The 23496-nt window shown below is 43.4% G+C and overlaps 1 protein-coding gene across 6 annotated transcripts in view; it reads right to left on the bottom strand.

Moving 5' to 3' along the window:
• The window catches only part of LOC124048371 (ankyrin repeat and fibronectin type-III domain-containing protein 1), a 287118-nt gene that overhangs the window by 66523 nt on the left and 197099 nt on the right, over positions 1-23496 (bottom strand). For 5 of the 6 annotated variants that reach the window (XM_046369086.1, XM_046369087.1, XM_046369082.1 and 2 more), the window contains one exon: positions 13629-13669. In XM_046369086.1, the coding sequence (XP_046225042.1) occupies positions 13629-13669 (41 nt within the window). Of the gene's footprint in view, positions 1-13628; positions 13670-19222; positions 19298-23496 lie in introns of those variants that run through there. The other variant, XM_046369088.1, reaches the window with a different exon arrangement.

Raw genomic sequence — 23496 nt, 5'->3', positions numbered from 1 at the left:
TGAAGTCTCCCATTAAATAACAGTTCTTCCCCTGCCTGGTTACTATAGCAAGTGCGTTGGCCAAGCGGAGGTTGAATTTTATTATATTATCACTGGTTTCCACAAACGTAGTTTCTCCAGAGGGGAAAAATATATCTTCAATATAATTTCTTTGCGAGAATCCTATGTCCTCCTTAATGTACAAGGAGACTCCACCACCGGTTCGGCCTTCTCTATACCTGTAGACCTGATTATAGTTATCAATATGGTAAACCTCTACATTATCTTTATGCAACCATGTCCCTGTATCTCCAAGAATAGAAAAACTGCAATTAATGGTAGATAATCCACGGATAAGGTTATCAGCGTTTTTAGGAAAACTACAAGCGCTTATACGCAAAAGAGATAAAGCATTATGTCTAAATGTATTTTTCTGGCTGATGTCCAAAATGAAATCCTTCTCAAGGAAACACTTACAGTTTGACAAAAGACGTTGCTTTATTCCGGGAAAGCAATTTATGTCAGGATCACTCCCAGATAGAAAAGCATTACTATGGGAGTCATTTTCTCTTATCAAATCAATCTCACATTCGTCAATGGAATTTGTAGCATTAGATATTATATTCCACCTAGATGAAGCTCTTCATCACTGAGATGATTAAATGGACAATGGTTCAATACACCTAGATTACGTACACAATCATATCATTGTTGGGAAGAAATTAGCAGCAATTTGTCAGACATGATTGTCACACCCTGACCATAGTTTGCTTTGTATGTTTCTATGTTTTGCTTGGTCAGGGTGTGATCTGAGTGGGCATTCTATGTTATATGTCTAGTTTATCTATTTCTATGTTTGGCCTGATATGGTTCTCAATCAGAGGCAGGTGTTAGTCATTGTCTCTGATTGGGAACCATATTTAGGTAGCCTGTTTGGTGTTGGGTTTTGTGGGTGATTGTTCCTGTCTCTGTGTTTGCACCAGATAGGGCTGTTTTGGGTTTTCACGGTTCTTGTTTTGTTAGTTTGTTCATGTGTAGTTTCTTTATTAAAGAACCATGAATAGAAACCACGCTGTATTTTGGTCTGCCTCTCCTTCAACTCAAGAAAACCGTTACAATGATAAAGAGCTAACGCTGTAGATATCAGTCACGATGAAAGGTAGTGACCGACACAATCACTGAGAATGACATGGAACATCAGCATACTGAGCCGTGCTTTTATGATCACTGTCGCGACGGCCTCGTGATCTCTCTGTGATTTCTCATCTCTGGGCCTCACTACAGGGTGATCATAGCTGATGACAGCGTATTCACCCAAGGCACTGGCCTCCCTCGTAGCTGGGAGCAGTTTCGCTCTCTTCTTACGAAGTCTGTCGGAGAAGTCCTCATCTCATGTATACAGGCGTGTTCTTCAGGAATGTTCTGGCCTTGGAGAGGATTAGCTGCTTGTCCTCGAACCTCAGCAGTTTGACCACCACCGACCGTGGTCGTTCAGCATCCCTTCGGAATTTTCCATTATTTTGTGCAAGTTCGATTTCAATGGATTTCAATGTTTTTTTTTGAGTGAGTCCAGCTTCAGATGGTTTGTCAACAACTAGCACACTTTGCGCTAAGGGTGTCAGCACACGTTTCAGCCCCATGATCAGACGTGATTCCCGCAATTACAATGTTGCTGCGCCTGCATTGATTCTCCATGGAATCCAGTTTCTCAAGGCAATCAAACATTTCGTGGACCTTTTGTCCCGTTAATTTTAAATCTCATCAATGTCTTTTTGGGAGCATTGCAAACTGATCTTGTACTTCCCTGACTAGCGTATCAATCCGGTTGTTTTCAGAATCTAAAACAATCCGTATTAAAGATTGGAAGTTGGCCTCCTGTCCGTTTAGCATTTCGTCATAGAAAGTCCTTTGTTGGGCAAGGGTCTCTCATACATTTTCAGCAGAAACATAGTCCTCCTCAGATTTTTTGTTATGAGTGTTGGGCGGTGGCATATTGAGGTTAGGAATGGAATGCAAACTCTCTTAACTATCACACATACAGTAAACCATGATTTGTCAATGAAGATCTGATGTAGTGGGGTGATCCTTGTTGTGGAAATCCTTAGCGTTATCACTTACAATCAAGCAAATCCCATTTGTATTTACAGTAAGTGCTCTGTTCTGCTTGTTGCCGCAAGGTGCTAAGAAGCGGTAGGTCTGTTCTATGTGCACTATTTCTATGCTTCCCGTTCTTTTACCATCGGTTTTGTGCACCACCTTCAGACAGCTGAAAATGACATATTTTTGGTTATTGAAAATATATTTCACAGCCTTTTAGATGGTGCAATGATTCTCTACACTATACATTGCTTGTCTTGTCACATTAACTGATCAACTATAATTAGGTAAACTATTAGAATTTTACCAACCAGGAATTGGCAGAGCGATGTCTGCATATTACACCTTTAAGGTGTGTGTAATCGAATAAATGTGGCATTAAGAAATTACATGAATAAATGCATTTCTATAGCTTGCAAAATATTCTTTTTTACAACAGTGGGAGAATGCCAAGATGGAGGCGCTGTGACTTAAAAACAGCACCCCCTTGTCAGTCATCTAGTGTATATATAAATCATTGGTATAAATTGACCTTTCTTTTATTCTATTGACTTTGATGTGTCTTTCATGTGAAAACTGATAACCTGAACCTGAGGACATTAGATGACCTGCCAATGAAAGTGCCATTCATTTTTAATGGGGATTCACTTCCATCAGGAGTCAGTTCACTTCCTGCATTGATGGGTGAAATTGGGGTAACACACACACACACACACAAAGTTTTTCAGGAAAAGATTTTGAAAATCATGCCCTTACATCGATCGTCTTGAAACTTTCTCGACAAAGCTAATTTTCATCAAGGTTTTACACGGTCTATAATTGGTTTATCTATTTATTGTCAGTATCCTATATCAGCGTTATGATGTTAAGCCAAGCCTTTCCTTCAAAATGGCTATCCATGTTATGACCTAAGACACACAAACTCACTTTGCTAATATGTTCAGTTTCTCCAAAAAGCTTTCATGTAACATCTATAATGCCTCTTATTTGCTTTATTCATCCAACTTGCCAATATTCAGAAGCCTACTTTTTGGGGTATAAACTCCCCACAAGGTTACCATTCATAGTTGCACACATCAAAAGGGCAATTTAAATTTTCTTTGTCTATTCTGTGAGACATTAAAGTGAAAGTTGTGATTTTGCATACAAATGTAACATCCATAGCGCTGGAATCGCCCATATAGCCTGTATGCTTGCAGAGGCCATGCTTTTGTACCTTACAGATGTCGTACAGAAGGACGTCTTGGAGTTCAAACTTTTCCCCGCAACCAGGAACATTCCCAGGAAATTAGCTAACATGCCAATTAAAGGGGTGATGAACAGCCTGATTTAGTCCCCATTTCAACCCTCCTCATTAGTAAATGCAACTGAGAACGAGATTTGGGTCTTGGAGGCGTGCTTTAATGTGGGTGTCTCTTGTGTGTGTGTGTGTGTGTTCGCATGTGGGAAGCGTTTGTACATTCACTCTGCCAAAACAGTACACACTTACAGTCACACACCCTTCTAGATCACTCGAAACCGTCTTACCAGGTCTTGAGACTGGAAGTAGCCTACAGTAGGCTAGCCAGCAAGCTAGTCAACTTATTTTCCAAATTAGTTTTAGCTTGCCATTGTGCAACCGTGTTTTGACTCTGGATAGCCTATCTGTGGGGCTAGTTAGGGAATTACAATATAGTACACAATGTAAATTGGACAATATTTTCAAGTATTTTCAAGTTCAAGTTTCAAGTTCTCATCTTTTAGTTTTCTCATAAAATGCTTTCAAAAATTGTGAATGAATTTCTACAATGTATAGTTGGTTTGACATTTTTGTTGTATTGTCCCATGTACATTGTGCAATTTACAGAGGGTCCCTGACTAGTTTCCCAGGGATATCCAAAGTCAAACCTAATTAACCATAGTCAGTGTGCTGGGCATTTACGACCGGGTTTAAATGCTACTGCGCTCTGGATTTATGGTTACTTTGGTGCTGTCAGCTATGGGCATGTGGGCGTGATATAAATAACACCAAAACAAAGGAAACTATTACTTAACCTTCAGTACAATACGTATTAGGAGGATAACATTCAAATAATATATTTGATACCAAAATGGTTTAAATCCATTGCAATGTTCTCCTAACACTCAGTAAAATGTTGTGCGTAACATCTGCAACATCCAACCACAGAACATTCCCTAAATGTTCTCTATTAGGTTTCCAGGTAATGTAACAACAAAATGTTTTCTGGGAACATTCCCTAAATGTTCTCTATTAGGTTTCCAGGTAATGTAACAACAAAATGTTTTCTGGGAACATTCTTGCAACATCAGATGAATGTCTTACACAAACATTGTATACTCACCAGAACAACTGGACAGTTTTTGTGTTATTAGAACTTTTGGGACAACCTAATGAATATTCTGGGACGTTCACAGAACCAATTTTGGTTTGCTGGGTTGACAGTCGGACTATTCTCTCAGAGAAAAACGCCTAGACAATTTGGATTCTTGTCTTTTCTTGGTCCTACCTGAAATCCTTGAAATCCTTTCTACACCATCAATGCCACTCTGAACATTTTACAACGACAAATACATCCGGAGACCAGGGGCGGACCGAACAACGCCTGATTTATACTGCTACAATTGACCATCGCAAATGCCCAACATTTCACAATCGAATGGCAACATTTCTCCAACATCTCCTTATGCAGAGCATTCAACACATTATAAATTGTAACAAACACGAGAAAGGTCTTACAAGGCAACAGCTGCCCTCTTTTAGAACAGAGGGAGAACTAAGCAAACCCCGACAAAAAAAACTAGGGGCCTTCCCAGTCTGCCTGTCTGGCTGCGGACTCCTTGGCCGGGGGAGTAAGGGTGTGAGGGGGCGACGGAGGTATGGAGAGGGGGCGTAAGGGTTGAAGGAATGATGGAGATGAGGTGAGTGTGTGTGTGCTCCTTGTCTGCCTCCTTCCTTGCTTACAGACTCGCTGGTTTCATGTGTATAAGGGGGAGAGGGTGGGCTTGCGGAGGCCCTCTGGTATGCTGTTTACGGGCTGAGCGTGGCTCGCACACTACAGCAGGCAGGCAGACAGGACACTTTTCCCAAGCCCACAATTGAAAGCGGCGTCAAGATTCCAATCAGGGTCAAGTCTGCAGACTGCAGGGATTATTTGTGCTGGAGAGGAGAGGGAGGCTGGAGGAGACCCAGGAGAGGAGTGTGTGTGCGTGTGCGTGTTCGTGTGTAAGTAAAGAAAGGGAGATATTGGAGTTGCACTGACACAAAAGAAAAGATATTCACTTCTCATATGTGGAACTAAGGGAGGTAAATCACAAACACAGATGCATACAACCAAACTCACATAACGTGTGTGTGTGTGTGTGTGTGTGTGTGTGTGTGTGTGTGTGTGTGTGTGTGTGTGTGTGTGTGTGTGTGTGTGTGTGTGTGTGTGTGTGTGTGTGTGTGTGTGTGTGTGTGTGTGTGTGTGTGTGTGTGTGTGTGTGTGTGTGTGTGTGAGAGAGAGAGAGAGAGAGCTCCCATTGTGTGGCTGGCATATGCCTGGTCTTCAGTGGTTCTGAACTGACACCCTGCTGAAACTATGGATTACATCATAAAAGATAAATGAGACAGGAGACTCAAAGGGAAGTGTGTGTGTGTGTGTGTGTGTGTGTGTGTGTGTGTGTGTGTGTGTGTGTGTGTGTGTGTGTGTGTGTGTGTGTGTGTGTGTGTGTGTGTGTGTGTGTGTGTGTGTGTGTGTGCGTGCGTGCGTGCGTGCGTGCGTGCGTGCGTGCGTGTGTGTGTGTGTGTTCGTTCCAACTAGCTCTCACAGTCTCATGTCAGAATTAGATGTATACATGTTTTTCAAACGTCAAATTTCAAAGTGTTTACGAGTAAGTGTAGGCATTAACTCCACATTTTGATGGTTATGGTTAAATTTAGGGATTAGCTCCGAAATCTAAAGTTTAGGTATTAACTCGGGTTAAGGTAAGGGTTACGGTTTGGGTTTAGTCCTAAAACCAAAATCTCAAAAACAACTTTCTATTGCTGGATTCAAACTTGCAACCATTGACACCAAAGGTCAATGTTTACACCCCTCCACCATCCCCAATTCAACCTACTTGTAGGTAACAGAGCTCACTGCCTGGTGGCCGGTTTCCACGTCATCTCCCGACGTCCTCAGACATGGATGGACGTTGAATACTGACTGGTACCGCGGGGGACCTGGCTGGTGTGTTCAGAGCGGGGAAGGGGGGTCAGTCAGAGGTGTTTTATTCGAAGCGACATCTGAAAGGCCGATTTCATCCGTGTGTGTGATCTAATCTGTTAGGCGTGCGAGAAAGGGTCTGTCGGGTGCTTAGGAGTGCTTATGGCGGTCGCCTCCCTAATGCTCTGATGCAGAGCTGTCCTTTTTTTGTTGTTGCACACACACAGACACAAACGCACAAACACACATGCAAACGTATGCAGCCACGCACATACAGACACACAGATGTTGCTCCCCTTCCATAGCTTTCCTATCAAACAGTCACACACTTTGTTTCCTTCTCTTAACCTAAGAAACTCCTTCAAAGAGTCAGGTGTTTCCTTAGCCCACCCCCTCCCTGTTCTCTCCCTGTTCTCCTCCCCTCTTCTCTCCATCTCCCTGTCCCATCTTTTTCCTCCTCCACTCTCCCCGCTATCTTCTCCCCATTTCCCCCATTCCCTGTTTCTTATCGACCCCTCTTTCTTTTCCTCCTCTCTCCTCCCCAGCAGGAAGCAGTAGTTTTGGGGCTCCAGGCACATTCACACATCAGCCACTTGAAAGGCAGCCATATTGTTCCCCCATCCATCCATAAAGGCTCAGATAGCAATTTATGGAAGCAACTCTACGATGGTGTTTACTGTTAGAGGGGAACAGGCAGCTCGCCTCCATGTTTTTAACACCGCCAGTCCATTTGTTGAAGTATGGTACTTCAAACGCCAGCGATTTGCTTGTAATGGAAGCATACGCTGTCCAACATGTTCGTAACAAACTCTCCTGAAAATCGGTTTGTTAAGCTGGGTTGCTCTCGCTCTGTGTGTGTGTGTTAGTGTGTGTGTGTATGTATGTGTGTGTGTGTGTGTGTGTGTGTGTGTGTACTGTATTTGTGTATGTGTCTATGATTCAGAGGGCCATAATGGAAAAGGCCATGCTTCACAGAATCCCCCTGTAAAAACACACAAAACTAAGCACACACACACACACACACACACACACACACACACACACACACACACACACACACACACACACACACACACACACACACACACACACACACACACACACACACACACACACACACACACACACACACACACACACACACACAATTATGGCCGGGGTGCCTTCCCAAAACAATCGCCGTCTCTGCCTGCGAAACGCTTTGGCATCATCGCTCGTGCTTGGGAAGTTCTGAACCATCAGAGCTGCACTGCAGCCAAACCCACATCAAAGACAGCCGCTGCACGGCGCTTTACAACAAGCCACTCACACACACATACACACACGCACAGACACACATAAACATGCACTCACTTATGCAAACACATGCACTACACACACACACGCAGTCTTGCGCAGCTAACCTTGTGGGGACATACAATTTGGTCTCTTTCAAAACCCTATTTCCTTAAACCCTAACCCTAAACCTAACCCTAGCTCTAAGACTAACTCTTATCCTAATTCGAGCCCTCACACTAATTCTAACCTTAACCCTAAACCCCCTAGAAATAGCATTTGACCTTGTGGGGACCAAAAAATGTCTCCAGTTGGTCAAATTTTTGTTTGTTTACTATTCTTGTGGGGACTTCTGGTCTCCACAAGTATAGTTAAATACGTCCACGACGCACGCACACACACACACACGCACGCGCACGCACGCACGCACGCACACACGCACGCACGCACGCACGCACGCACGCACGCACGCACGCACGCACGCACGCACGCACACACACACACACACACACACACACACACACACACACACACACACACACACACACACACAGAGAAACCCTGGGAGCCAGCAATCTCCTTGGCCCGTCTGCTCTCTCCACCGCTGCTACTGTAAATATTCGCAATATATGTTTACACAGCATTTTCAAAACCCAAGAGGAAAAAAACGGAGAAAATGTAAGACTATGTTTCATTTTTCTGCAGACAGGGGAACCCTCAGACTCCATTAGCTGTCTCCCCAAGTCTAAGTTGGCTTTTTCTCTCTCTCCTCTCCGTCCCCTATTTCCAAGGAATGTTTTGGAGGCGCATTCCTACTAACGAAAGGGTACCGGGGAATGAAGCAGCAGACCACCTAAACACTGGGTTCTGGGGCCAGTGCTGGAGCTCTCATTCTCTCCTCCTCTCCCTCTACAGTCTCAGTAGTGTTAATAAGGACTGTGCACTGAGGATACAGTACCAGGAAGCGTTTCCCATGTCACAGTCGACTTAAAAGGTCCAATGCAGTTTATTTTTATTTTATCTCAATATCAAATAATTTCTGGGTAAAAATTAAGTACCTTACTTTAATAGATGAAAATGGGAAAGAGTAGATTTATAGCAAAAAAAAAAATGTTTCTCAAGCAAGAATTTTGCTAGGACTGTCTAGGAGTGGTCTGAATTGGGAGGGGGAAACTGAAAATTATGCAAAGCTATACACATCCGCTGATTAGAAGGTCCTGTGAAGATTGTATTTTCAACCAGCAACAAAAAAAAAAAAAAACTTTTACATTGTTAGTTTCATCAGCTGATGGAAAATATGATATAAAACACAGGGAAACATGAATTTTGACTGCACTGGGCCTTTAATCACTTGTGGACAGTCTACATAAACGGTAGCGTAGACCTGTCATGATACAACTGTATACGTGAGATTATGAGCAGTATTAGTTCAGGTGCTTTGACAAATCACAATTTCTTAGGTGTTAGCATCTTTCGAATTTAGGAAGGGGAGGGGACATTTGGCCCATAGACTTGCCCTTTAACTTGCAAAGAGAAAGGGTGCAGCTTTTCATTGCGGTTCCGAGCCTCGTTCTCTCTCCTCTCTTAACATGTATGGACTTCATCGAGCGTCTGACCAATTACGTGAGACTTTAGTTCTGGGTTAACTCAGATTACCGTCAATTTAGAGGTGGAACTCTGCCAGAGCCAAGGGGTCCTTGTCCTCGGGGCGAGCGGCGAGCGGCTGTAAAACGACTGAGTCACCTTCCTATTCTCACCCCGTGGAAAGACAGACGGGCGTAAGACGAGAATGAGTAATGAGGTGAGAAATATGTTTTCAAACCTTGTGAAAGAGTGAGACAATAGCTAGATGAGTGTGAGAAGACTGAAGCTATGTTTCCATTAACTTGTCCAGTTCATTTTTTGTCATTTTTTTGTGACATTTAGAACGCTTGCATGGAAAATAGATGTGACAATTGTCGCTACAGTGCGTTTTTACCGAACTGTCTTTTGTCGATAAAAACAGCTGGACATAATGATGTCACAAACATATTAGAATTTTTTTTTTTTAATGTAGTGATTGAAGTGTTTCCATGATCCATTTAGGCAAATTGCGCATTAATACATTGGCGAAAGCCGGTATACCCTCCCACCTACAGTATCTGTTTTATCTCAGGTAGCCCGCAAAAGCCAGCATGGATAGTATTCAAGAATTTACTCATATTTGCCATATTCTTTAATTATTTTTATATTTTTATCCTTTTTTCGCCCCAATTGGTAGTTGCAGTCTTATCACATCGCTGCAACTCCCGTACGGACTTGGGAGAGGCGAAGGTCAAGAGCCGTGCGTCCCCCGAAACACAACTCCGCCAAGCCACGCTGCTTCTTGACACAATGCCCACTTAACCCGGAAGCGCCCGGCCCGCCACAAGAGTCACTAGAGTGCGATGGGACAAGGACATCCCGGCCGACCAAACCTTCCCCTAGCCCGGACAATGCTGGGGCAATTGTGCGTCGCCTCATGGGTCTCCCGGTCGCGGCTGGCTGCGACACAGCCCGGTATTGAACCAGGATCTGTAGTATCGCAGCTAGCACTGCGATGCAGTGCCTTAGACCACTGCAACACTCGTGAGGCCCATATTTGCCATATTCTAATCATGCTTATGTGCCAACCTATCACCACAGTCCATGTCTTGGTGGTGAAACTACTCTAGTTCTGTAAATCTGAAATAATTGGATGGTGAAACTTCAGCCAACCAAAAAAAGCCAAGGCGAAGCAATTCAGGCAAAATTCAACACTCATTGGACATTTAGAATTACGCGTGGAGATTTATAGATACTTTATGACATGTCATTATCATTTATTTGAAAAACACAGTTTCCATCATCGTTTGTAATAAAGTTTGACAAACGAAAAATGCACCCCTGACGAAGAGGTAAAAATGTTGTCGATCTTTGGAACATTTCTCCCATAGCTGCCATTTTTATTGCACACGTTGTTTGTTTGTTTGTTGCGTCATTGCTCCGTCTGCTAAATGGCATATATTATTATATATTATAAACCTGGTCAATGGAAACCTGACTAATGAAACAATATTGAGACGTAAGTGAGACGCCAATAAAAGTCATCTGTGAGGTCATGGGATGACCGTCAAATAAGAGTTGGGTGCACAAGAGTGAGACAAACCTTCTCAGCTCCTCCATCCACCTCTCTTCCGACCCTTCGCCCTCACCTCTAACTTAACCCCTCTGTTCCCCCCCCCCCATCTGAGAACAATTACACGGTCCTTCTCCTCTGAATAAATTAGGCTAATCAAGGGTCTTTCTCCCTGACATCCGTTCCTTAAATTCCCTGCACCAGCCGTCCGTCGCGCTATCGGCTCCTCCAACCGCATCTCTTCCTTCCTGCACTGTCTGCCCCCTCACTTATGTAAAACACACACATACCCTCACTCAGAGCACTAAGCCCTGCCCAATCCACCTCTGGGACTTATGGGGGAAGAGAATATAAGATGGGTAATATGGATGGCCGTAGAAGACTGGGTGTCTGCACATAGTTCTAGTGTTTCAGGTTATTAATGATTTCCATATGGGTAACGTAGAGAGAGAGAGAGAGAGAGAGAGAGAGGGAGCGAGAGGGAGCGAGAGAGAGAGAGAGAGAGAGAGAGAGAGAGAGAGAGAGAGAGAGAGGGGGAGTGTGTGGCGTGTTTGTTTCAGAACTTTCTCTCACCCTCTCTTTCAGTCTTTTTGTTTACAGCCTACTTTAGGAGGTTACACATCATTACCCCTCACCAAACCCCTCTATTCTGAGACTCGTGTCACATGACTTCACATGACAGCTCCGCTTGGCCATGGAGAATGCTGCTTGTCTCCAGGCAACCGTGGAGAGGCAAGCCACATTATGGAGTGACTGCCCACCAAGACTGCCCACATGGCACATGCAGTGTGTGTGTGTGTGTGTGTGTGTGTGTGAGTGTGTGAGTGTGTGTGTGTGTGTGTGTGCACGTGTGCGAGGTTGGTGGCACCTTGATTGGAGAGAACGAGCTCACGGTAATGACCGGAGCGGAATCAGTGGAATGGTATCAAATACATCAAACACATGGTTTTCCAGGAGTTGCCATTCCATTCCATTCCGGCCATTATTATGAGCCGTTCTCCCCTCAGCTGCCTCCACTGGCGTGCGAGATGTGAAATGCATGCAAGCGTACGTGAGTACAGTACGTGCACAAATGTGTGTGTGTGTGTGTGTGTGTGTGTGTGTGTGTGTGTGTGTGTGTGTGTGTGTGTGTGTGTGTGTGTGTGTGTGTGTGTGTGTGTGTGTGTGTGTGTGTGTGTGTGTGTGTGTGTGTGTGTGTGTGTGTGTGTAAAAGTCAGTCTTCTGGAGGAGGCATCCAAAAATGAAAAGATACAGTCTGAATCATCCCAGACTAACATCATAGAAGACCTGCAGATCATTTAGTTAAGAGCAACGACAACGCCCCTTGACACAAAACTTTGCATAACACCTAGCGAGGTCACAATTTCAAACTCCCAGCCTTAGCTGTTCAATTCAAGTGATTACATGGCTTCATATAATAGTTTGGAATTACCTTTGAAATGCCGGGGACATTTAAACTCAAACCACCCATCCATAACCCAAAGAATCTGAGAACAACTGTTCAATAGACATCTAAGTGGCACATTCTCCAACGATTGTTTGGTTCCAAGTCGGAAATGGAGGAATGCAGCGGTCACAACACACACCTCCATGTTCAGCGAGCGAGAAAGCCTGTTGCTATGAAACCGCCCGAGCGCTATTCAAATGTATGAGCATGGTACTCTGTGGCAATGCCACCAGTCTTTTACCTAGGGGGGGGGGGGGGACTTAGGGGAACACATTGATGCCCACGCACTCATACTCACAAGAACCTAATGTATCTTTTGAAAAAGAGAGATGAGAGAAAAAGAACCGACCGTTAAATGTAAGCCAGTGGGGAGTTAGGTTGATGTGACCATGTGTGACAACATTCTACTATGCTAGAGTCCTCAGCAGAGTTTCAATGCCGAGTAGCAACTTGGCATTGAAAAGGAGCTACGAATGTTCAACTGATTTCACAAAGCAAAAACCTGCGAGATCCTGCTCGTCGTCTCTAAAAATTGAATGTGACAACATCCCATTTTATGACCTCGATCTGATGATAACGGCGGTGGCCATTTTGAATTCTCTCAACCATTTGAAATACCGACGGAAAGATTATCCATCTAGCGTGTTTTCTTTTCTGTTGACATTTAGAAAGTTTACCGACAATTATACTGTCATGAGTTTCTTTTAATCTAACAGGTACTTTACTCGCATTAAAAATGGCTGGATGGAAACATGGTTTCTGAAATTGTGACAGAAACCAAGTTAATTCCCTTGAAGCAGAGACAATGACATGAATTGCTCTTCACTCACATCAGCATTGAAGGACATCTAATAATCATGCTTAGAGTGAATCAATCCATCGGTCTTCGTGTAAACAGGCGAGAGACATTATAAAAGCTGCCATGGTTTTGTTTTGAAATCCGGGAGAAAATAATTAGTGTGAAATTACATCGAACACGCGGGCGCAAATAACAGGCAATTAACTCAAATAGCTTATTGTCAATCAAAACAGTGACGCGCCAAACCTGCTGGCGACTGGCGAATTATCATAATAATTCACTTACTGTTATTTATAATCTGTATGAGATTAGGAGGGATTACTGGTCAGGTTAAAACCGAATTAGCGAATTAACATCTTTTCTCCAGAACCTGATTCAGAGCCAGGTCAGATTCCTCAAGGCGGCCAGGCGCCTTATTCACAAAGCGTCTCAGAGTAGGAGTGGTGATCTAGGATCAGTTTGGCCTTTTAGATCACAATGAATAAGATTATATGGACAGCCGGGACCTGATCCTAGATCAGCACTATTACTCTGAGAAGCTTTGTGTTAGAAAGCAACAGTAGGTGGTGATCTAGCAGTTTATCCAACTGGTTAAAGCAGGTAGAAATGAAAAGGACTCTGAACACAAACGACTGAAGAATAAAACAGAGGAAGGGCAGGAGTGGGACAAGGAGAAATACATTTTAAAAAATGAAAGAAAGAGGGACTTACTTCTTTTGTTGGAACTCTTTCCTGTCTGCTGACCCCAGACTCTGTGAAAGAGAGAGAAAACAGAGAAACATTTGAGCACCATAGACCAGTCCTAAAAAGGATACCTACTGGGGTCAGCAGTCAAGATGGATTCCTCTGCAGAATTTCCCCATTAGATTCAAAGAAAAGTCCTCACTGCAAAACGCAAACTCCAACCAAGTGCTATTCTGTAATCACCAACCTGCGTCAATGACGTGTAAATCGAAGACAGAGAATACAAAACACACACAGATCACTGTGTAAATGGGTTTATATGGTTAACACCCTTGACAAGCCTTGAAGCTGAAACATTTGAACGAGTGACCTTTTGGTTAGCGGCCCAACGGTGTTAACCGCTAAGCTAACAGCCATCCCATATGTAAGCATGTCATTCAGGTAGTTTGGTTTGTTCTTTTACTTCGAAATGCAGCTGGATTAAGTTACTTGGCATTTGTTTTCGAAAATGTCAAAGAGTCAAACAGATACATCATAGTCTGATCCGAGGTCCCTTTTGTGTCCCGATCCTAGATCAATGTCGAGTGCAAATTGCACAGTAGAAGCCATAAGAGCTTCCAAATGTTCACTGACAGAGAAGCTACCACACTGACATGGGTTTTCAACGACAGTCCAAAAAGAGTTCTAAATCCCCTTACGTTGTTTAATCTCTCTCACAACAGGGGACATATAAAAACAACAACACACACACACACATACATACAAGCATACATACACATACACGCACACACACGGCAGCCCCCCTACTGTCCACAGCTCCAGGAGAACTCTGGGAGACACAGGCAGAGGGAGGAAGACAGACACAGCTTGTCCATAACTAGCTCCAGGCTGAGACACTTTTAGAAGACACCAGCACAATCATCTTTTTGCATTTTGCACTTGGATTTTTTTGTAAATTTATGCTGAGGTAAATCTGTCTTCACACCATAGGGGGTATCACCCCAGGCCTCTGCACCCCCAGAGGGGTAAGAGGAGCATCTGGACCCACACAATGGGTGGGATAAGCAGGCCCTGTCAATCACTGTTGTAATATTATTTATTAGACTGCAATGGAATGCATTATGCAACAGATGGGTCTAATCCTGAATGCTGATTGGTTAAAACCTCATTCCAGCCAGGGTCTATTCCACAGGTTGCCACCAGCTATATCTATGACGTTAAAATGCCTATTTACTCTGTTCCATCTGTCTGCGCAATCCACTGTCTCATCAACCCAGCCAGGCAATTTATAAACTTGATCTCCACTATAAAAAAGCATCTAGACATTATCTCACATTTCTTTTAGACTAACTTTTCATTTTCAACAGCTGAGAAATGTTATAAAACTTGCTGTTTGTCTCTCCGACATTTGCAACATTGTTTCAATATTCAAATTCGATCTCCTGCTGTCCTATAGTAATGACCGAGTTGGGTCGAGACAGACAGGCAGGCAGCGTTTCTCAGCCAGTCAAAATCATGATTCAGCTGCCATCATTTTTATAGATATATACAAACAAATGCCAATTGAAAAAAAGTCAAATGAAAGGCAGCTAATTTGCAGTCTTTCCAGCTTCAGTTTGAAGTGATTCTGTTACTGTAGCTGCGTCGTTGGCTAGCTCCTCTAAACAACAGTGTCCCTGACGAGGGAGCACATTTTCTATGCCAGGCGAAATTGCGCCTCATTAGCTGAATGCTATGGATGTATCCAAATAAATGTCACGAGAAAACAGCTTTAAACAAATGCAAATCCAGCTAATTTGCTGTTATTCAGGCTGCATTTTGACGTGACTGTAAGTTAGCCATGGTTGGCTAGCTAGCAAGCAAGGGATAAGAACATTGTCAACCAGTATGGCAATGGAGCATTTAGAACGAATGACTGGGTCATGTCTCTTGAATATGTAGGTAACCCGTTGTATAAAAGTGATAATGCCCGAGAAGCGGGTGTTTGGAGGATATATTAGCAAGGTTTGCCGGCCCTCGACTTCATCTCGGGTCTAACAACACCCGTGACAATATGTCCTCCAAACACCCGTTTCTCAGGCATTATCATTTAAATAGAATTCAATATAATGCAATAGAATTATAATGCAATAGAAGCTCTTGGATGTGGGGAGACATTATCTTTCACTCTGCTGTTGGCACATTCGTTAGTGTTGATTGCAAATGATAGAGTTCTGTCAGTCAGTATATGATAAATGTATGATAAATAGTCAAACGCAATAGCACATTGTATATCTGTTTTGTGTGCTAAAGAGTGTGTGGTCAAAAAGTGTGATCCTGTCTGATCGGGGAATGCCCCGCGCGCGCGTGCATGCGTGCGTGCGTGTGTGTTCACACTTCTGAGTCGGCCACAGTGACATTTTGACCATTGAGAGACCATTGAGTCTTTTTATGGAGCTTTTCATCCCAGTGCCTACGCAGTAGGGAGAAGTACCCCATGCAATCATTATGACCTTATCCACCCCCACCACCCCCTCACTCCTTGTCAGTACACCCAGCCAGGACATCTCTGCGGAGAGCAGGTGGAAACCCATGGTCCTGGAGAGCTAGTGGGGTTAAATGTAAATGTTTGTAAATTGTACTTATGAAATGTACGTGTACTTGAAATGTGTGTACATGTATTTACCTCTACTATACATCGAAATGCAGAGGGTTTGAGCATGGGCTTGCAACACCAGAGTTTCGTGTTCAATTCCCACATTCACATACAGTGCCTTCAGAATGTATTCAAACCTTTCCACATTTTGATGTGTTACACGGTGGGATTAACTGTTACGTTCTGACCATAGTTCTGTTATTTTACTCTTTGTTTTAGTATGGTCAGGGGCGTAAGTTGGGGTGGGCAGTCTATGTTTGTTTTTCTATGTTGGTTTTTGTGTTCGGCCTAGTGTGGTTCTCAATCAGAGGCAGGTGTCGTTAGTTGTCTCTGATTGAGAAACATACTTAGGTAGCCTGGGTTTCACTTTTGGTTTGTGGGTGTTTGTTTCCGTGTGAGTGGTTGGGCCACACGGTACTGTTTTGGTTTTTTGCAAATTTACGTCGTTGTTTTGATTCAGTGGTCAGTGCTTTCTTTAATTAAAATCATCATGAACACTTACCACGCTGCGCTTTGGTTCTCCTCTCTTTCTCCCGAAGACATCCGTTACATTAACATGGATTTAATTGTAATGTTTTCTCAACGACCTAAACAAAATACTCCGTAATGTCAAAGTGGAAGAAAAAAATTAACATTTATTTTAAAAAAGAAAAGAAAACTAAAACATGAATATATCTTGATTACATAAGTATTCAACCCCCTTATTCAATACATGTTAAAATCTCCTTTGGCAGGTAGCGGAGGGCGGCAGGTAGCCTAGCGGTTAAAGTATTGGGACAGTAACCAAAGGTTTGCTTGTTTGAATCTCTGAGCCGGCAAGGTGGAAAAATCTGCCGTTCTACCCTTGAGCAAGGTAGTTATCCCCCACAACAACTGTTCCCCAAGTGCCGGTGATGTGGAGGTCGATTAAGGCAGCCTGATTTTGAGGGGTTTGGTTAAATGCAGAAGACGTTTCAGTTGAATGCATTCAGTTGTGCAACTGACTAGCTAACCCTTTTCCGTCTATGAGCTTTGCAAACCTGGATTGTACAATATTTGCACATTATTCTTAAAATAATTACTCAAGCTCTGTCAAGTTGGTTGTTGATTATTGCTAGACAGCCATTTTCAAGTCTTGCTAAGGGTTTTCAAGACAATTTAAGTCAAATCTGTAACTAGGCCACATTCAATGTTGTCTTGGTAAGCAACTCCAGTGTATATTTGGCTTGTGTTTTAGGTTATTCTCCTGCTGCAAGTTCAATTTGTCTCCCAGTGACTGTTGGAAAGCAGGCTGAAACAGGTTTTCCTCTAGGATTTTGCCTGTGCTTAGCTCTATTCTGTTTATTTTTATCCTAAAAAACTGCCTAGTGCTTACTGATGACAAGCATACCCATACCATGATGCAGCCACCACCATGCTGGAAAAGTGTTGGATTTTCCCCAATCATAACACTTTATATTCAGCACATGAAGTTAATTCCTTTGCCACAGTTTTTGCAGTTTTACTTTAGTGTCTTATTGCAAACAGAATGTGTGTTTTGTAATATTCTTTGTTGTGAAGTAACTACAATGTTGTTGATCAATCCTCAGTTTTTATGTCACCATTGGCATCATGGTGATATCCCTACGGTTTCCTTCCTGTCCGGCAACTGAGTTAGGAAGGACACCTGTATCTTTGTAATGAATAACTTCACTAGTCAATGTCTGTATTTTTGTTGATTTTTTTATACCCATCTACCAATAGGTGCCCTTTTTTGTGAGGCATTGGAAAACCTCCCTGGTCTTTGAGGTTGAATATGTGTATGAAATTCACTGCTCGACTGAGCGACCTTACAGATAATTGTATGTGTGGTGTACAGAGATGAGGTAGTCATTCAACAATCATGTTAAACACTGTTACTGCAAACAGAGTCCAATGAACTTATTATATGACTTGTTAAGCACATTTTTACTCCTGAACTTATTTAGGCTTGCCATAGCAAAGGGCTTGAATCGGGAGTCCCATAGGGCGGCGCACAATTTTCCCAGCGTCGTCTGGGTTAGGGGAGGGTTTGGCCGGGGTATGCCATCATTGTAAATAAGAATTTGTTCTTAACTAACTTGCCTAGTTAAATAAAGGTAAAAAAATATATATGTGCTAAAAACACCATGCTATACATCTATATTACAATGGCTCACATCAAATGGACAATAGCAACAGTGAGGACTACAAGTGTTCATTTCGGACGGTCCCTCCACAGTGCTTCACTCAGTGCCCTGACTGCCACCTCCGCACACGCGCTTCATTTCCTGCAGCCCTCTCTCCCTACAGCCAATTACACGGCTGAGAGTTGTGGCACTTAAAAACCCCAAAGGAGCCATGGCAAGCATCCATGCCGAGGGAACAAGAGTGTCTAACGGTCCATTTTACACAGGCGCGCACACTCACACACACACACCTCTGTAGCTCTTTCAATGGATAGTTTGCCTGGAGAATTGGCAGGTGGCAGCCTCTAAAATAGTACTTTAAGATCGACATATGTCAGGTGTAGAACAGGTGGGGAAAGACACAGGAAAAACAATTGGGCTTTTAACAGTGGCAAATGCATTTATGCAAACATTGGCCTGTAAGTGCACTATCAAAACAAGCATGTTCTTTTCAAAAAGGACAAAGACAAAGGGTAATTGATGAAAAATAGTGCAGTGTGTGTGTGTGTGTGTGTGTGTGTGTGTGTGTGTGTGTGTGTGTGTGTGTGTGTGTGTGTGTGTGTGTGTGTGTGTGTGTGTGTGTGTGTGTGTGTGTGTGTGTGTGTGTGTGTGTGTGTGTGTGTGTGTGTGTGTGTGTGTGTGTGTGTCTGTGCTGACTCTGCTGCTTGCATACCTGTGCACCAGGTGCTGTGAAATCCTGTCATGCCAAAGCTAAACCACAACCTCCCTGAATTTGTCGAAAGAACCACACAAATACACACAGCTTCCCCATATCTGCTGCATACCTTCACATTGCAACCCGACTCTCGGCAGACACATACCTGTCTCGTCCAATGCCAGCCACAGTCAAATAATTCCTTCCCGCCCGCCACTCTTCACTTTGCTCTCCCTCCACCCTCACTCTTTCTCTCGTTTGCTCTCTCCCAGCCTCAACCCTCACTCTCTTCTTCCAACGGCAGCTCTCTTCCACTTTGATGCAGTCAAATCACCGGCAGCGTTATTCACCTGTCCAACTCTTTCTCGCTTTCCCTCCCTCCTTCTCTCTCCCTCTCTCTTCTCTCGTCTTCCCTCTCTACAGTCGGAGTGTGCTGTCACACCGAGGTGCCTGCTCAGAACGGTGGCTGCCACCGAGTGAGTTGTTGTACTTTAATTGTGGTTGCCAGGCGATAAGCTTCTCTCTAACTCTCTCGCACACAGTGGAGGGGAGGACAGAGAGAGAGAAGGGAAGGGAGAGAATGGGAGAGAATGGGAGAAGGGGGAGGGAGATGGGTGGTGAATGCTAATGACTGTCACACCAGAGTCTGAAAAGGGGGAGATTGGAAAAGCTTATAGTGGGTGTGGGGGGGCAGGTTTGTGCTAAAGTAACAGGTGCGTTTTATCACATTTACTTTTACTTTGGGTTGAGGATTTTGACACAGGAAAACCTAAAATCATCATTCAGATGAACAAGGTAAATTAGTTTACCACAGTGTTGTGTTTAGGGCGGTTGCGGTGACCGTATTACCGGCACACCGACAGTCACGAGTCACGAAGGCAGTCAAATTCCACATGACCGTTTTAGTCACGGTAATTAGGCTTCTCCAAGTTCTGATGCTGCTGATGGTCATTAGTAGCCAACCAAACTTGCCAACTGCCTGGTACTCAGCACTCTATTGTCCCTCTAATCACTCTGACATCAACGCAAATGTATTTGAAAATCTAATCAAACACTTCATGAGGGCCCATGATCTCATGTTGCGCAACATTTCTATAGGCTATTTAATTAAAGAGAGAAAATAGAGTGATGGCTGCTAATAAAAAGAGGAGGATCCCATCAGCTTTCTATAGGCTAGGCCTACTATATTTATTTCTCAATGTTCATAATATTAAGCACATTGCTTCTCTTTACAACAGGAGTATAGCCTACCTGGCTGGCATGAAAATAAACCACGGGGAAAAGCATCCTCCATTCGCTATTTAAGTGCATAGATGACTTGTGTTTTTCCACGCTGCCTCTGTTTGGATACAGATAACGGTCCGTTCTAAATGAAAACAAATGTCACACATATACACTACCGTTCAAAAATGTTGCGGCTCTCCGGGTCGCAAAAGACATGGATATTTTTTAAGGGTGTATTACGGCCTGGGGATGCCGCAGGGAAATTTGACGCATTATCAAGTGCTTATCAAATTGTGAATGAGTGACTATTGGAGCGTGTACAGCCTGCACAAAAATAACAAAGCAGAGCTCATGCCTTTCAAGCGACTTTTTTTCCCAAATCATCATTAGTCTCATCATGCAGACTTACAGTGTGTTAAAAATCCAAACAATATAGCTCAACGTTTACAGAACAACTTAAAGTTACATTAATAACTCTAAATTAAGCATATAGGAATACCTATTTCTTTCATTAACCGCTCAACACAGAATAGCCACATGTGCACACTCCCTCATACCGTTGAGAAAATATATTTCATTCAGCTTTGTTCAATTGTATTCTTCCTACTATAAAATTATATAAAATAATGTCACGGAATTCTAAGCAAAACTTGTCTGCTAAACCAGCTAGTGAAGCCCACAGACATTTGGCATAGCCACTTAAGGACAACTCAGGGTATGCTATTATCTTCTTCAGGTCATGCTTCTTTAAACCTGTCTAAAATAAATAATGGATTTATTATGAATGAATGAATATGAATGTGTAAGCTATATTACATGGAATTATAGACTTTAAAAAAAATGGCTTTTGGGCTATTTGTGGAAGCCAGGAGATGCAAAATGTGTTTGTTAATTAACAGTTAATTACCATGAGACCGACAGTTGTTTGCTTAACAATCGTGACCGCCACAGCCCTAGTTGTGGTGAAAGAAATGTCACCGAGAAAAAAAATGAACATTTCCCCCCCAAAGGGTTGTATTTTGTCCCATTGTTTCATTAGATAACGGCACACATTGTGCCACTGGTGAACTTCTATTCAGATTCAGACCAATTCAAGTGTCTTGGTTCTTGACTTGCCTGCACACGGTTTCCGTTGATAGCTGTTTGGGCCCTGTTTGTTAGGTAGCCTGGTTAACACTAGAACTGCAATAGGACTACAGCCACTGACGTTTGATTGAGTAAAACACTTTTAATAAATGTCCTCCAAAAATTGCAACGCCCTGCTCCTTCCCTGACTTTTCCTAAATATGTATATTTCACAGCTATTACTAACTTAAGGGGCCAAGATAAATGTGCTGAAGGGCATTGGTAACCAGGCGCTAATGTGAGCGCATCATCATAACCAGGCTCGATTTTGGGCCTTCTATCTCATTATAACCAGGAAGGAGATTTCAAACATCGCTTCCTCAATTAAACTCGTGGGACCACATTATTGTGACACTTGTCAACTGGGAAATAAACAAGGCCAATTAGAGTGGAGTAACAAGTTGCTGCCACGAGCATTCATAACAACTCATGTAATTTATATTTAGGACCAATGAACTTCTCTTGTCCATTTGTGTTAGTAAGCTAGATTCTAGATATATATAGAGAGAGCTGAACATAGATGAACATAGAGACGTGCACCTTGCATTCCATTCAAGGTAAGTCGATAGCGTTGTAACGTTGACATAAAGAAAACAAACATAGGGTCAAATTTGGGATTTTGACAACGTAGCGAGGGAATTCATTGTGGGATACAGAACACTGTCAGTGGTCCCATTTATGTTCGTATTGTTGCTTGCAGGTTCTTTTCTCCGCATTGTCGGGGAAAGAACCCGCAAGTAAGCATTTAGTTGGACAATGTGCACCATGCATATCCCATACAAAGTGGTCAGATGAAGCAAATGCTAAACTACAGGATTGTTTTGCTATCACAGACTGGAACATGTTCCGGGATTCTTCCGATGACATTGAGGAATACACCACATCAGTCACTGGCTTTATCAATAAGTGCATCGAGGATGTCTTCCCCACAGTGACTACATACCCCAACCAGAAGCCATGGATTACAGGCAACATTCGCACTGAGCTAAAGTGTAGAGCTGCCGCTTTCAAGGTGCAGGACTCTAACCCGGAAGCTTATGAGAAATCCTGCTATGCCCTGCGACGAACCATCAAACAGGCAACATGTCAATACAGGGCTAAGATTGAATCATACTACACCGGCTCCTACGCTCGTCTCATGTGGCAGGGCTTGCAAACTATTACAGACTACAAGGGGAAGCACAGCCACAAGCTGCCCAGTGACACAAGCCTACCAGACAAGATAAATTACTTCTATGCTCACTTCGAGGCAAGCATCAGCTGTTCCGGACAACTGTGTGATCACGCTCTCCGTAGCCGACGTGAGTAAGACCTTTAAACAGGTCAACATACACAAGGCTATGGGGCCAGATGGATTACCAGGACGTGTGATCCAGGCATGTGCTGACCAACTGGCAGGTGTCTTCACTGACATGTTCAACATGTCCCGGATTGAGTCTGTAATATCAACATGTTTCAAGCAGACCACCATAGTCCCTGTGCCCAAGAACACAAAGGCAACCTGCCTAAATGACTACAGACCCGTAGCACTCTTGTCTGTAGCCATGAAGTGCTTTGAAAGGTTGGTAATGGCTAACATCAACACCATTATCCCAGAAACCCTAGACTCACTCTAATTTTCACACCGCCCAAACAGATCCACAGATGATGCAATCTCTATTGCACTCCACACCGCCCTTTCCCACCTGGACAAAAGGAACACTTATGTGAGAATGCTATTCATTGACTACACCTCAGCGTTCAACACCATAGTACCCTCAAAACTGATCACTAAGCTAAGGATCCTGGAACTAAACACCTCCCTCTGCAACTGTATCCTGGACTTCCTGACGGGCCGCCCCCAGGTGGTGAGGGTAGGTAGCAACACATCTGCCACGCTGATCGTCAACACTGGAGCTTTTCAGGGGTGCGTGCTCAGTCCCCTCCTGTACTCCCTGTTCACCCACGACTGCATGGCCAGGCACGACTCCAACACCATCATTAAGTTTGCAGACGACACAACAGTGGTAGGCCTGATCACCGACAACGACCTGAGAGACCTGGCCGGGTGGTGCCAGAATAACAACCTATCCCTCAACATAACCAAGACTA

The sequence above is a fragment of the Oncorhynchus gorbuscha genome, linkage group LG11 (genome assembly GCF_021184085.1).
Source record: "Oncorhynchus gorbuscha isolate QuinsamMale2020 ecotype Even-year linkage group LG11, OgorEven_v1.0, whole genome shotgun sequence".
NCBI classification, from domain to species: Eukaryota; Metazoa; Chordata; class Actinopteri; order Salmoniformes; family Salmonidae; genus Oncorhynchus; species Oncorhynchus gorbuscha.
The sequence above is the reverse complement of the archived record's forward strand: the minus strand, read 5'-3'. Positions and strand labels throughout refer to the sequence as shown.